Source organism: Sceloporus occidentalis, unplaced genomic scaffold, assembly GCF_023333645.1.
Source record: "Sceloporus occidentalis isolate IW3139 unplaced genomic scaffold, rSceOcc1.0.p SCAF_1, whole genome shotgun sequence".
Lineage (NCBI taxonomy): Eukaryota > Metazoa > Chordata > Lepidosauria > Squamata > Phrynosomatidae > Sceloporus > Sceloporus occidentalis.
Genome location: NW_028316981.1, coordinates 219,712,334 through 219,728,907, shown reverse-complemented (window position 1 = coordinate 219,728,907; position 16,574 = coordinate 219,712,334). Strand labels below are relative to the sequence as shown.

Genomic DNA, 16,574 nt, shown 5'->3' with positions numbered 1-16,574 from the left:
GTAACATATAGCTCTCTCTCCACAGCTACATCCGCCCTCAGAAACTCACCTTGTAAGCAATGCACACATCCCCTCCCAACATGGCCATTTCTGTGCTACTGGAGTGTGGGGAGCTGAGTGGGACTCTATTCAGCTCTCTTCCTCTAGCTGGATGCACAGCAATAGCATTTGGAGAAAGCTCAGAGGGTTTGGCACGCTCTCTGCAACTTACAACTTTGCAGCATCTCTTCCTGCAAGAAAATAGCTGGACATGTTCCTCCTCATCCCTCAAGCTCTCTGACAACATAGAAATGACCATGGGCTTACAAGGTGACCTAGTAATATTTTGGTTCTTCCATGGTCAGAACAGAATTTGACCAGAAAAGGGAGTTCTGACTGTGCACATTCAATTTATACCATTACAATTCACTAACTGGATGTCAGCCTAAGCGTTGGTTTTAAAGCCGTTAATCACTTGGGCCCAGGTTGCCTGAGGAAGCATTTCCTCCCATATATATTTGCCTTAACCCTCAGGAATTCAATTGAGGTCTTCCTCCAGGTATTTCAGATTAGGTGAGGAAGGTGATACAAGGGGCAGGGATTTCCAGTTCTGTATATAGGATTATGTCCACTATGAAGAAAACCCACCTTAGTGAAGTTTACCTCGGGCAGACTCATGAAAATATTCAATACAATACTTTAGGGACTATTGCATAAGGAACAAACAGGGGGAACCAGTCTAGCAAGCATTGTTTGTTCCTTATCACATCTGCTCAGTCCCTCAAACAAAATACTTCTCACAGGATCAGTAACTGTGGTAAGTTAATGCACACTTTCAGCATAGAATTATTACATTACCAACTCACCCTTAAATGACTGTTTCTCAAGATCAGAGTCCAGATGAACTGGAGGAACAAGGTAAGAAACTTGACCATGATGTGTCTGCCCTGTGAAAAAACAGAACAGATGCATTTCTAGGATTCATACTCAGATTGGCAAAGATCATAATTTACTACCTTAAAACATTATAAGCACAACATGTATTTCTCTCTGTTTTTTGTCTGCAATCCTTCTCCCATCCTAATGGTTATGAGAACCATACTACAGTGGACCCTTGTTATACGCTGGGGTTTGGTTCCAAGATCCCCTGTGGATAACAAAATCTGTGGATGCTCAAGCCCCATTAAATATAATGACATAGCTAAATGGTGTCCCATATAAAAAAGGGAAAATCAAGATTTGATATTTGAAATTTATAATTTTTTTGAACATTTTCAAACCATGGATGTTTGAATCCGTGTATAAAACCCCATGTATAAGAAGGGCCAACTGTAGTAATTTACTAATAGGGAGGTTTACTGGGAAGTCTGCCCCCAGCTAATGGTTTGCTTGCATGCTTGAACTGCTAGGCTAAGGGGAAACTATCTAGCAAGTGACACTAAACATAAAGTAACTCTTTTTATGTCAGTATACATCTGTTGATGTTTGACCATGCTGCTGATAAGGATACTCAATTCTATTTGCTTAGTGGGAGTAGGATCACATCCCGTACAGGGAGAGACGAGTGTACAACTGGATGATGAAGACACTGAAATGGTCAAAGATTTTCTGTACCTAATACTAAATCGATTCATTAATCAATCAAATAATTATTAATCAGTCACCAATCAAAATGGCTACTGTAGTGTAGAAATTAAGTCTAGAATTATAGAATCACAGAAGTTTAGAACTTGGAAGGAATGACAAGGAACATCCAGTCCACATCCTGCCATGGAGCTGCACAGCTAAAGCACTCCTGAAAGATGTCCGCTGAACCTCTGTCTAAAAGACCTCCAAAGATAGAGAGTCCACCACACTCTGAGGCAATTTATTCCACTGTCAGACAACTCTCATATTTAAACAGTTCTCTTTCTTTTGAATTTGAATCCATCAGTTTGTGTTGTAGTCTCTGGAGCTGCAAAAAAACCCCAAGTTGGCTCCATCTTCTACATGACATCCTTCGTATATTTAGAGATAGCTACCATGTCACCTCTCACTCTTCTCTTCTCCATGCTCCCTAAGTTGTTCCTGATAAGGCATTGTTCCCAGAACTTTGTTCCTCTTGATCATCCAAGCCTGTAAATACCACTTTTGAACTGTGGTGCCTCAAACTAGAAACACTATTCCAGGTGAACTTTGACCAAAGCAACATGCTCTGGCATTACTATTTCCCTCAGTCTGGACACTATAATCCCTTTGATACAGCTGAGAATTGCATTAGCTTTTTTGACCACTGTATCACAGTGTTAGTCTACTACTACCCCTAGAGAATGTGCACAACAACAACACCAACTCTAGATTTTTTTCACATGTACTGCTTTCAAGCTGAGTGTACCCTATCCTATTGTGTGTTTCATTATTGCTGCTTAGATGTGTACAAAATTATCCCTGCAGAAATTCATTTTGTTAGTTTTGGCCCAGCTCTAAAATTGAAGAAGGTAGTTTAGAACAGAGATTTTCACTATGCTCAGGAGCTGAAAATTATAATACTGAAATGTATTGAGGGCAAGGGTTGCCAGGATGATGGACATAAGGTCGTGTCAAATCCTTGGCTCTGGAATGCAACAACACTGAAATGGTTCCTGCTTTGACCCAAATAAAAGGAAGTAATACAGAGACAGTTTGGAGGCAGTAAAGAGAAACATCTAGATAATAGTTTGATGGATAGGTACCACAAGGGATAGAGAAACGCAGCTCAGACATATGAATAAACATCCAATTAGCGCAAAGGAGGTGCATATGTTTAATTCATATGTAACCAATGAATGTAATTTGTAAGTTTTCTTTGTCTAAAATGCTATAAAAGACTATATTGTCCGGAATTCGAGGCCCCAATAATTTAGATGTATTTCCTCTGGGGACACTGAAGCTCAATAAACTACGGTTACCTTTTCAAGCTGACTCCTGGGTCTCTCTATGGAAAAAAGAAATCTGCAACAGAAACTCTCAAAGTCATTTAGAATTCTGTATTAACTACCCCTGCCTGTCCCAACTTGATGTTGTCTTCAGATCTGATAAACCTGCCTTCTATTGCATTATCAAAGTAATTTTTAATTAATATTTTAATTCAATTTTTTCACAATCCATTGAACTACAATTAAAACTTCATTTTAACACAAACACTATTATATAAAAAAGAGCTGTATTTCTTTAACCTATCTTCATTTTTTCTTCCTCTTCTCTCTCTCTGACTCCTTGTTTCTTCCACTGCTACTATGATTTTACAAATACAAGCATAACTCACCTCATATATATTATATAATGTATACATCTCATATACATAATATGAAACCTAGAGGTAAGTAAAATATTAATCCATATTACATTGGTTACATTGATTGCACCATATATCATACACATACATTTTGCATTCCCTCCTTAATTACTTCTCCTTGTTCCTATATGAACTCTTTTATATCAACCTATTGCCACCCTGATTTGATTTAGCAATTTAGAAAACATTGTTCTTGTTGACTGACCTTATTTATATCACAGCACCTCTTGCAACATTTTGCTACTTATGTCTATTATCCACTTACTATCATTTGTTTACAAGCATTTTACATCACTTCTATATATTGGATGAAATTTTTACTGCCACATGCCATGTTTTGGTGAATATTTCAATTTTTTTGTAGTTTAGGTTGAATGATAGTAAACTACAGTTTATGTCCCATATCCCCACCCAGTATTTAACAACCGGATTCCATTCTTTTTCAATATGTTGTGTTGATTTGTAATTTATCAAATGCGTTAATTTATCAGTTTCTCACATCTCACAAATCTTTTGAAGCCATCCCTTTATAGAGGGGATAGCTTCTGTTTTCCATTTCCTTGCTGTAACTAGCAGATATAATAACATTCTTCAATCTCTAACCTCATCTTCTTTATTTAGTATCACAGTTATATTGAGTAAGTTGATCTCTGGATTGAGTTAATAGTGTAAGTTGAGCATTTTTTTGTATAATTGTATGTATTTTTGTCCAAAATTTCTTTATTTGGGGGCATGTCCACGTGTGGTATAATGAATCTATTTCTTTCTGACACGTCCAACATTTGTTGTTACTGAGATGATGTATTTTCATTGAGACTCTTCAGTAGACCTGCTCCATATGTTTCCAGATTTGGAAATAACGGATGAGCAAGATGTCCTAAAAGCCAGCTTTATTACATCTATTAAATCAATAATTTGTTAGCTCTTTTAAAAAAAGAGATTATAGATTTTCTCTAGCTTCCAGGGCGTATAATACCATCTACTAAACATTTTAAGAAAATTATCTTTTACGTCTTGTGACGCAGTGAATTTGTTTGTTCTTTTCCATGCATTTCCCCCTCTCTCTAGTGGAATATTATGTCCCGCATCTCGCGCCCATTGTATCATCAGTGGTTTAACTAGTTCAGCCTCTAGATCTCTTGATAACAGAAGTTTGTATAATCGAGTTACTTTTTGATTTTCTCAGGACGGAAATATTTTATCTATCTCATTAGAATTTTCCTGAAAACCTTCCTTAGAGCGATCTTCAATGAATATCCTTTTCATTTGGAGGTGACTGCACCAGTGCACATTAATATTCTGTTCTCCTAATTCCTCCCTTGTTCTTATGCAGATGTTACTTTCTCTATCTGTTATAATTAGTTCTTTATATGTTATCCAATGTTGAGATCCATGTAGGTATTTTATTATAAAATTTACTCTTTATTTGATACCAAAACTTTAATAATGCCTTTCTTATTATGTGATTGTTGAATTTTTTATTCACCTGTATTTTATTATACCACAAATGCTTGTATCGCATATCTTAGATTTGCACCTTCTAAATCCAGTGGCTTTTAAAAACAATTCACCCATTTCATCTGTCCATAACAATGCACAAGCTTGGTGGTATAGCTCTAAATCTGGTAGTTGACATCCTCCTCTTTCTTTATAATCTTTTAATGTTTCCCATCTAATTCTGGGTTTTTCCCCTCTCCAAATGAAATTCCTTAATTCTTTGTTCCAGTCTCTAAAGGTTTTCTTTTATCCATAACAATGGGAAAATTAAGAAAAAGAAATATTAATTTGGGCAGGACATTCATGTTGATGACTATTTTTCCAGTCAGGATCAATTTCAGTTTGTTCCATTTTTGAAGGTCACTCAGTATTTCCTTCCACAGAGATGTGTAACTATTATTAAATAAGTCTATATTTTTATTAGTAATCCATATTCCTCGATACCTAATTTTTCCTTTTTATTCTGCATCCTGATTTCACTTCAAGCTTTACTTCCTCTGATCTTTTCATATTTTGGTTAATATTCATGTCTTCTCTTTGTTCAAACTGAACCCTGCCAATTTTCCGAACTTACTTATTACTGACATTACATGTTTGATTCCTATCAGAGATCTTCCACCATGATAATTTATACGTATGTCCTTTATTGCTTTTATTCCTTTGATTTTTGCTGTATTTCTTATTCTATTTGTTAGAATTTCTAGAACCAATATGAAAAGAAAAGGCAAAAGTAGACATCCCTGTCTGGTCCCTTTGGTTATTTCAAATTTGTCTGTTTCCCCCCCCCCCCCCCATTTATCAATAATTGTGCATATTAGAGATTATAAATTTGTCTCCCTTTTCTTTGAAACTTCAAACATAAAGCTTGGATTGGAAGGGTCAAACTTCAAACATAAAGCTTGGATTGGAAGTCTACCACACAGGAGGCAAACTTTAGAACCTCTTCTAAGCATTTCTTACTTGAGGTTTAATTGTTTCAAATCTGGATAAAATTCTTTCTTCATGTGAAAGGTCTTGGATCTCCACCTAAACATACCTGGATTATATTGAAAAAACTTTGACTGTTGTTGTTGTTTTTACAAGAAACACATAGAAAGAGTACAGGAAACATACTATCACGGTTTGATATTCAATATACAACTTGAAATTGTAATCAATCCAGAGAGGTTGCAGTATTATTTTATTAGGTATGTTCATTTCAAGCTGACAAAGTAATATGGGACCCCTTGGGTGGCTACTTAATATGAAAGTTAATGTGGCCAATACCTGGCCAGCGATTTCAGTTGGGACACAGTGGGCTGGCAAATGATTAAATTCCTTCTCTCCATCTGCTATGTCCTGCTCTTGGTAGAAGATTCCCACTGGCAGTGGTTTCGACCATGCATTATAAGACAAATTACATTTTTGAACAACCAATTATATTTTCAGACTGGGCGTTTTTACCCCCCAATGACCAGCACACATTTTTGGTTCCATTCCTAAAAATCTAAGGAGAGATTGCAAAGGGCAATATTGTTATAGGGGATAATGTGAACTGCATTACATGTCAGACAAATCACATACACGTCCCCAAAAAATGAACAAAGAAATGATCACCAGTATCAAACTTCTTAACTAGCTTTGGATTTATAGACCTCTGGAGAGCGCATCTTGTAGAGACTATACTTTTTATTAAACACACACCACACCTACTCAAGAAGAGACTACTTTATAATTTGGAAACTATGCCTTCCTAGCATTGCCGATGTACAGGTAGAGCCTATCATTTATTCAAACCATGTTACCACAACACTAACCTGGCAACTTGGTCCTTATTTACCAAAAACATGCATCTGGAGATTTAACCCCCACCTTTTCATGAATGAACACTTTAAAAAACATATTCAGGATGAAATTAAGCAACTTTATCTTGAAAACACATTGCCTGAGACATCCGAGACGTTATTACGCGATATCTTGAAGGTGGTTCTCAGATGTTTATTAATTAAGGAAGGGGCTACACAAAAGAGACTTAAGGTAGCCTCTAGACAAAGCCTCTTCCAAGAGATAGAAAAGCTTTCATTAACTCATAAAAACTCACTTGATCAAAAGATATTCCTTCAACTCCAGAAGAAAAACAGCAGAGCTGGCAGTTCTTGACAATAGAAAAATTCAAACTGCCTTACATTATACTACATCTTCCTATTATGAAATTAATAAAAACTCTCAATTCCTTGCTAGAGCTCTCAAGCGTAAGGTAGGGAGAAAAACCATATCTCTCATATAGTAAAATGAGCCCTGGTGGCACAGTGATTAAATGCCAATACTGCAGTGACAATTTTGTGAGCTCAATCCTGGGGGCAATAGGGTTCACTCAGTTTTCCATCCTTTTGTAGGGCAGTAAAATGAATACTCAGCTTATTGGGGGCAATAGGCTTAGAGACTGATTAGAGACTACTTAGTTCAGTATGGAGCAGTATAGAAATGTAAATTGCTATTGCTATAAACTTCCTTGACAAAATTATGAAGGCATTGCAGGACTTTTATTCTAAATTATATACCTCTGAACTGCCACAAAATTTGGACCTGGACCATTTATACATTCTCAATGTGAAGAAGCTCAAAGAATCTCCGAAATCACTGTTAAACAAACCTATCCAACTAGATGGACTCAAAAATACATTAGCTAAGCTGAACTATTTGTGAGACCAGGCCCAGATGGCTTCTTGAGTCAATTTTACAAATTGTTATTTGACCAAATTTTTCCTCTTTTTTTTTTTTTTTGCCTTTTTGAACTCCATTCTTAATAATGATCCTGTGCCAACAAGTTGGCATAGAACCCGAATAACTGAAATTTTGAAAACCAAAGAGGAATGCCCAGAAACTAAATCTCCTCATCCTATTGTACTCCTTAACCAGGATGCAAAAATATTTACCTATTAAAATCAGTTTATTTTGGAATACATGGAGCCTTGCCTTACGTAGGGATCCATTCTGCACCCCGTGTAAGGCAAATATCTCGTAAGCTTGTGCTCGCGGCAAAGTGTGCATCATGGGCGCACGCACCATTCAATCAATAGCAATGCGGCTTCCACGTAAACTGGAAGCCGCGTATGGCACAACCGCGTATGGAGCGGGCACGCTGTATATTGATCCTGATCAGATGGGCTTCATGCTGGGCAGATGACTAGTTAGACCCAATCCACAGAGAACTCATAGAATCATAGAATCGTAGAGTTGGAAGAGAACACAAGAACCATCCAGTCCAACCCTCTGCCATATAGGAACTATCAATCAAAGCATCCACAACAGATGGCCATCAAACCTCTGTTTAAAAACATCCAGGAAAGGCGACTCCACTACACTCTGAGGGAGTGTGTTCCATGTCGAACAGCCCTTACTGTCAAGAAGTTCCTCCTAATGTTGAAGTGGAATCTCTTTTCCTGGAGCTTGTATCCATTCTTCCGGGTCCTGTTCTCTGGAGCAGCAGAAAACAAGCTTGCTCCCTCCTCAATATGACATCCCTTCAAATATTTAAACTCAGTATCATCCACCATTCCAACCAGTTGAAGACTCCTCTAGCCCTACTTTCACTTGATGCTTTCAAAGCCTTTGACAGGCTGTAATGGCCATTTCTTTTTGGTGTCCTCCAAGAGTGGACTTTGTATATGTATTCATAGGAGAACTCTGCCTGATCTATGAAAAATCGTAGGCATCGGTATTAGTCAATGACCTTGACTCAACACCTTTCACACTCTTCAGGCGCACCACACAAGGATGCCCGTTATCACCTCTCCTATTTCCACTAATGACAGAACTTTGGCTAACCTAATTCAACATAATGCTGATATCACTGGCTTTCACATCAACAACCAACATCATAAGGTTGTCTTTATGCAGATAATGTGTTGATTTTTTTTTCACAACCAGAATCATCATTTCTGCCTCTAAAAAAGACAACTGAATCCTTTGGTAGATATTCAAGTGTAAGAATTAACTATAACAAATCCACATTGATGGCTCTAAACCCTTCACATCAATAGCAAAAATCCTGGCAAGATCTAATGGGCTTGTAACTTCATCTCTCAGGTTTTTCCTACTTAGGAATAATCATTACTAAAGACATCCAATATGTCCCAAAACTATAATCCGATAGATACATGGATATTATGTAAATCTAAAGAATGAAAGGCTTTAAAACTTTCCATCCTTGGCAGGATCACCTTAATCAAGATGTTCTTCATTCCTCACGTCATTTTTCTGTTTCAAACAATCCCACTGAATCTCCCCCATCTAGATTTAAGAAATAGCAAAAATTAATTAATCAATTCATTTTCAATAAGAAAAGATCTAGATGTTCTAAATCCACTAGACATGTTACTTCCAAAGACAGACGTCTGGCAGTCTCAGATATCAGACCGTATTTCCAGGCTTTCCAACTTAGCCAAGCCATACAATTAATTAAGGACAACAGTGCTACCAGGTGGGTAAACCTAGAAGTTCATAAAAGGAAGTTGACTGAATTTACCTACCCTCACACCTAAACTTCAAAACATAAACTTAACAGGATATCTAACCTTTTCTTCATCCGGAACAAGTGGGAACACAAATTGGCCACTGACCCCTCTCCCATTAAACTCCTTTTCTTGCATCCTCTTTCTCACTCAATTCCCACTAATCAGACAATGGAGGCAACTTGAAATCTACCGCACCTTAGGCCTGTTTTCTGGTGGATTACTAAAGCCCACCACCATAAAATTCTCCCTATGACAAACTAATAATACCTGGCTTCAAGTACACGAAATTACTTGCTTCCTTTGCATCACACCTAGCCTCAATAGGAGAAGCTCCACAGCCGCTCTCCTTTTAAAAAAACTTTTGCATGAATGCTGCATCTCACACTAAAGGGATGGCAGCACTTATATACAAACAGCTCCTTAAGCACACATATTAGAAAGCCATCAGAACTAAAAATTACAATATCACTTACTGCATGGGCACATATTTGGTCTTCATCCCCAAACAAATCCTGTTTGGCATCAGTGGGGGAAAATACTCTAAAAACCATCCGTAGATAGTATCTCACATCTGTTACGATGTCTAAAATGGTCAAAACACTTTCTCCAGATTGCTGGAGGGGTTGTAAATCTAGAGGCTCTTATATGCCCATGTGGGCTGAATGTCCTAAAGTGAGAAAATTCTTGGATGCAGTCCTGTATCAAATTTCCTGTATTGCTAATCAAACCATAATCTTTTGTCCAATCTTGATTTTACTTTTCATATTTGTTACAGATAATTCTAAATTGAAACATAGGAAACGTATCATTTTTTTTCTTCACTGCTGCCAGATTAGAAGTTGTTAAATGCTGGAAGGCAGGTGACCTCACCATTGATAACTGGTGGATTAGAATGTGGACTATGTGATTGATGGAGAAACTTTATGATACAACAAGATTTTGCAATGGACAAAAAAGAACTGATACATTTCAGAAAGATTTGATGAACCTTAATGATTATGTAAATCAACATTCCCATCAACTTCCACCTCCTATTTCACAGATAGATCTCTGGAAAGACACCCTATAGCTGGACAAGACAGACTCTCTGGCTCTTGCTGAGAACCAATTTCTTGATTCTGTTGCAGAATCATATTGTAAAAACACAATAAAAAATTAAAAAAGAAAAAAAAAAGAAGTCATACCTAGAGCTCCTATATTTTCTGTATTAGTATTTCATTTGTAACTTTGCCTGCCCTTCTCATAGAATCATCGAGTTGGACAAGACCTCAAGGTCCATCCAGTCCAACTCACTGCCATGAGGGCATTTGGCCTCTTTTGAAGGCCAAATAGAAACCTGAAATGGGTTTATCTGTGAGGCACTTGGTGCCTTCCATGCAATGTCTTGTAGTTGTACAGCTATGATGTCATTTTAAGTTCTAGAAATAAAACCATAGAGTTGGAAGAGATCTCAAGACTGACTGGGTGACAGACTCTGCCCCCAAAGCCTAACCGGGGCAGAGCGGAAGGAAGGAGGCGGACGGGTGGGACTTTTGTCCCTAATAGTGGTGTGGCTGAGTGTGCACCACCATTGGGGACAATATGGGCGTGCCATCCATGGATGTCCAAATCCACGGATGGCAAATCCACGTATAAGGAGGGCCCATTTTACTAGCAATTACCAGAAATTAGCAACTTTAGACATTAGCAGAAATTAACAGAAAGAATATTTAACTGGTGAGGCAGAATTCTGATGGAAGAGAAATTCCTCCCCCCATTGGTATTCCCCTCACCATGCCCAAATCACTTCTAGCTTAGGGACAAAATCACAAAGCTGACATAAGGTTAGGCCACAGCAAGGGGAGCCTTAAATAATTTCCAGCATCCCTAGATTGGAACAAGCTTGGATTCACCATAGTTTTACCCAGCCTGGCATTGACTGAGCTGGCTCTTGGCCATCTTCACCAGTTAGGACGGTGCTCTTAATTTCATTGCCAATACATAACTCTAAACCCTTTGAAAAATTTTAATGCTTCTCTTTCTAAGGTAACTTGTAATTCTTTCCAATTCAGCATTGACTAGGATGTTAATTAGTATCCTGTTCATACTGTTCTCTCTGTGAGATCATTAATGGAAAAATTGATTATTTTGGCTTTGTTTCCAGTCTTCAAATTACAGTTCAGCCTATATTACGTGCTCATATACAAAGCCTTGTCTGAAGATGTTTCAGACACATGTTCAGTGGGTGGGTGGCATATTCCCACTAACAATTTAATCCAAAAGTCTATCAGGACTAGTTCCTATGTTGATGTGGAAGTTGCTGGTGATGAATGGAGGGGGGGATGTCAAGAACAGAGAAGCACCCATTCTAATAAAGACTGGAAATCTCAGAATACCAAAAAAAGTGGTCTGTTATTTGCTAAAAAGCCCAGTGATATTTGCCTGTAGATGCTCTTAAAGGTTTCTCCAAGGGCTATATGGGGAAAATATTACAAGAAGAGGGCACATAATGCATGGCATCCAGTTACCTAATAACATTGTTATATTTGTTCATTGCTTATACTTTGTACGTGCCTTCTATAAATCAAAGCTGGAGAAATATCTGAAACATGAACAGCAAAACCACTTACTGGCAGAAGAAAAGCATATGAATAAAGGCTGACATTGAATATCATGTATTTATGTGTTGTACTCTTGTGGACCACACTTCTAGAAAGAAATGATGTGATTACTAAGAGTCAGCACGGTCTTCTCAAAAACAAGTCATGCCAATTTTTTAATAGAAGCACAGCATCACAGGATCATAGAGTAGGAAGGGTCTGCAAGGGCCCCCTGGTCTCAGGGCCGGCTCTAGGTATTTGACCACCCTAGGCAAGAAATATATTGGCACCCCCCCACCGTAGCCCCTCAAAGTGTAGGGAAAATGTAGGGCACGATGTAGGACAAATTGTAGGATGTTCAAGACCACCAACTAGAAGCCAAAAACATTAATAAAAACAATATAAATTAATGTTTCTCAGTCATGCTCAAAATGGGGGACATTTTGACACACCTATCAGCACAACTCCAAGGCCCAAATGGACAGGTTGCTTACCTGTAACAGTATTTCTTCGAGTGGTCATCTGCGAATACATACAAATGGGTTTTACTGCACCTGCGCAGTGCTGCTCGGAACCTACTGGAATCACTGGGCAAAGTTTACTTTGCAACATATAGAAACTTTTTGGCGGTAACTCCGCCCACCCGTTATAAGGCCCCTGCCTTCCCGCTCTTTCCCCAGTTCCGCAATTTTTCCGCCAAGCAGGCGATGGAAAGAGCCAATAAGAGCAGGACACTGAGGGGACGGACGGGTGGGATTTGTATGTATTCGCAGATGACCACTCGAAGAAATACTGTTACAGGTAAGCAACCTGTCCTTCTTCTTCGTGGTCTCTGCGAATCATACAAATGGGTTTAGACTGACAAGCTTAGGTAAGCGGCGGAGGGAGTGTCCTGAAACAAAGCTATGGTAAACCAAAGGTATATTTATTGCAACAATAAATACCTTGAACAATAAAAGAGTCAGTCTTTTGTTCATGCACAAATCAAACATAGCAATAACCTTGCTAAACCTGAGAACGGGAGCAAAGGGTCGTGCAAGACCAGTCCCATTGAAATTGTGTAAACAACATTCTACAGAATGTAAAAACAGAGAGAGGCATTAAGTACATAAATGCTGAAGAACAAACCATCAGTAGTGCAATCAATGCAACCCTGAAACCAACACAGCCCTCCCGAAAGCTGCGTCTCGGATGGCTCTGGTGTCCAACCTATAATGCTTAATAAAAGTCAGAGGTTGGGACCAGACAGCAGCCTTGCAGACATCCTCCAAGGGAATCCCCGACAGGAATGCAGAGGATGCTGACATTGCCCTTGTAGAATGGGACCGAACCCTGCCAGGGAGAGGTTTGCCTAAGAGTTCATAGCAGAGGTGGATGGTACCAGCCACCCATTTGGAAAACCTCTGCGCAGAGACAGGCAACCCCTTCTTCGGCTCCGAGTAGCATTGGAAAAGTCTCTCGGACCGACTGGAGGCAGCAGTTCTGTCCAGGTAAAACGCCAGCGCTCTCCTGACATCAAGAGAGTGCAAGCTTCGCTCTGCATCCGAAGTCGGATTGGATGCGAGACTAGGCAACACAATGTCCTGGCACATGTGGAAAGCAGATACAACCTTAGGCAAGAAAGTAATGTCTGTCCGCAGGACCACCTTGTCCTTGTGAAACCTCAGGAAGGGCTGGTCCCTCCGCAAGGCACAGAGTTCGCCCGCATGGCGGGCAGAGGTGATGGCCACAAGAAAGGCGGTTTTCCAAGTCAGTAGTCTCAAGTCCGCCGTGGCCATCGGTTCAAAGGGCTTGGATTGGAGTGCGGACAGTACCGCCTCCAAGCTCCAAGCCGGCGTTGGTACCGACACAGGAGGATGCAAGTTGGCACATCCCTTAAGGAACCCCTTCACCAAGGGATCCCTAAAAAAGGAAACCCTCCCCCCGAATTGGTACTTGGCACAAATGGCAGACAAATAGCACTTGATGGATGCGAGGCACAACCCCTCATCCAAAAGCGCCATCAAAAACTCCAGCACCACTGGAGTGGACACCTGAGCAGGAGACAGGCCCTTTCGATCAAGGAAGAGGCTAAACTTCTTCCATTTCAGGGCGTAGGACCACTGGGTGGAAGGTTTCCTCGCAGCCAGGATCACCGTCCTCACCGCCTCCGGCAGGGCAGTTAGGGCTGTATCCTCCAGGCCACCAGCGGCAGGCTCTCGATGTCCGGGTGGAGAATCCGTCCGTCCTGGATCGACAGCAGGTCTGGGCGGGGATCGAGGCGGAGAAAGCATCTCCTGGAGAGATGGAGAAGGGATGCGAACCAGGGCTGCCTCGGCCACCACGGGGTGATCAGGATCGCATGCGAACGGTCCATTGTCATCTTGGACACCACCCTGATGATGAGAGGGAACGGAGGGAAGGCGTAGAGGAGCTCTCCCGTCCAAAGGAAGGCGAAGGCGTCTCCGAGGGATCCGTCCATTCGTCTCCTGGAGCAGAACTGGGGACAGTGGCTGTTCCATCTGGTCGCGAAGAGGTCGATCCGGGGAGTTCCCCACCGGTCGAAGAGGTCGCTGACCGTCTCGGGATGGAGCCTCCACTCGTGGCACACCGACGGAGATCTGCTGAGGCAATCCGCCAACTCGTTGTCCTCTCCGGGGAGATGAATCGCCTGGAGGAGGACCTGCCTTTGGATGCACCAGTCCCAGATGCGAAGAGTGAGGTCGAGCAGGGTCCTGGATCTGGTGCCTCCTTGCTTGTTGATGTAATACATCACTGTGGTGTTGTCCGTCCTCAGGAGGACCACCTTGCCTGCGACAGCGAATTCGAAAGCCCTCAGTGCCTCCTCCACTGCCAGCATCTCCAGAGCGTTGATGTGGAGAAGTTTGTCCTGGGTGGACCACCTGTCCTTGACGACCAAGTCGAGCAGGTGGGCCCCCATCCCTCCAGGGATGCGTCAGTTGTGAGTGTCAGTTGCGACTGGGGCTGATGGAAAGGCATCCCCGTGCACACGTTGCGACAGTCCAGCCACCATCTTAGGGAAGCAGCTACAGGTCTCGGTACCGTGAGCCACTTGGACGGGGGGTCCTCCATCGGGGAGAAGACCGAGAGGAACCAGGACTGCAGAGGTCGAAGGCGAAGTCTTGACCAAGGTGTGACAAACGTCGTTGATGCCATGTGTCCCAGGGCGACTTGAACATCTCTGGCCCTCACCCTTCTGTGGGAGATGCAAGGCCTGAGCGACGTCGTCAAGGCTTGGAAACAGTCTTGAGGGAGAAAGGCGGAGCATCTTTCGGAGTCGAGGATGGCCCCGATGAACTTGACCTGCCTGGTCGGTGTGAAGTGAGACTTTTCCCGGTTGATGACCAGACCAAGGGAGTCCAAGAGGTGCAAGGCGAAAGAGACTGCCTCCTGCAGTTCCTGTCGGGATTCGGCGGCAAACAGCCAGTCGTCCAGATATGGGAAGACCATGAAGCCTTTCTGATGAAGGTATGCCACCACCGGTGCCATGCACTTCGTGAAGACTCTCAGTGCCGTGGCCAAACCGAAAGGGAGCACGTTGTAGTGGTACGAGGTGAAGCCGACGGCGAAGGCGAGGAATCTTCGGTGGGACTCCCGGATCCCAATGTGGAAGTAGGCGTCTTTCAGGTCGACGGTCGCGAACCACAGGCCCTGGTGAAGCAAAGGCAGAATGGAAGCCAAGGTTACCATTCGGAAGCGACGGTATTCAAGGAACAAATTCAATTGTCTCAAGTCCAAGATGGGCCTGATGCCACCATCCGCCTTCAGTACCGTGAAGTACCTGGAGAAAAAGGCCCTGGAATATTGGTCGGGCGGTAAAGGGGAGATTGCCCCCTTTTCAAGCAAGGTGCGCACTTCGTCGAGAAGGGTGTCCGAGGGGAGAGTGGACATGAAGGCATATCCCCTACGGACGATGTTGAGAACCCACGAGTCCGATGTTATCGAGGCCCAGGTGTTAACAAAGGGCCTCAAAATGTTCAAAAAGAAGAGGTGTGGAGGGGAGACAAAGCGCGCTGCGTCCCTTCAGGTTCTCTTCTTCCCCTGGTCGGTGTCCTGCCGGCGGGACTTTCGGTCCCGAGGCGGGAAGTTGCGACGGCCAGAGGAGGAGGAAGACTGTGAGGGGTAGTGACGTCTCTGAGAGCCCTGTTGTTGAGACTGCCGATCCTGAGGGAAGGTCCCCTGGGACTGACCTTGTTGCTGCCATGGGCGCTGCCGCTTCCGAAATGGCAAGACAGATGCGGAGGACATCCCATGCTTCTTCGCCGCCGCCTTCATCCTGAACTTCCTGTTCAGGCGGTCGTCGGTTTCAGCATGGAAGAGCCTGGTCCCGTCGAGCGGCATGTCCTCGATGGCCGCCTTGACACTAGGGTTAAGGTCCGAGGCCCTTAACCAGGTGTGACGTCGGAGTGCCATCGAAGCCAACATGGCCCTTCCCGCACAGTCAGCCATGTTCCTGGAGGCGGTGATGAGCCAACTCCCAATGGAGTGGGCCTCGTCCCTGACCTCGACCAGCTGCCTCTGGACGTCGTCCGGGATGTCCGGTATGAGGGGGGAGATCCGCTCCATAAGAGTCTGTATGTAGGCCCCCATGCAGGCGTTATAGTTGATGGCCTTCACCGCAAGGGCCGCTGCAGAGTAGGCCTTCTTGGCCAGGCCATCCACCTTCTTAGCCTCCCGGTCTACGGGGGAGGTCGCCTGCTTCGTGACGAA

General features: G+C 42.4%; 1 protein-coding gene across 26 annotated transcripts in view; it reads right to left on the bottom strand.

The window, feature by feature from the left end:
* The window catches only part of ADGRL3 (adhesion G protein-coupled receptor L3), a 495,567-nt gene that overhangs the window by 211,994 nt on the left and 266,999 nt on the right, over positions 1 to 16,574 (bottom strand). For all 26 annotated transcript variants that reach the window (XM_089489004.1, XM_089489005.1, XM_089489003.1 and 23 more), the window contains one exon: positions 846 to 926. In XM_089489004.1, coding sequence (XP_089345130.1) covers positions 846 to 926 — 81 coding nt within the window. The remainder of the gene's footprint in view (positions 1 to 845; positions 927 to 16,574) is intronic.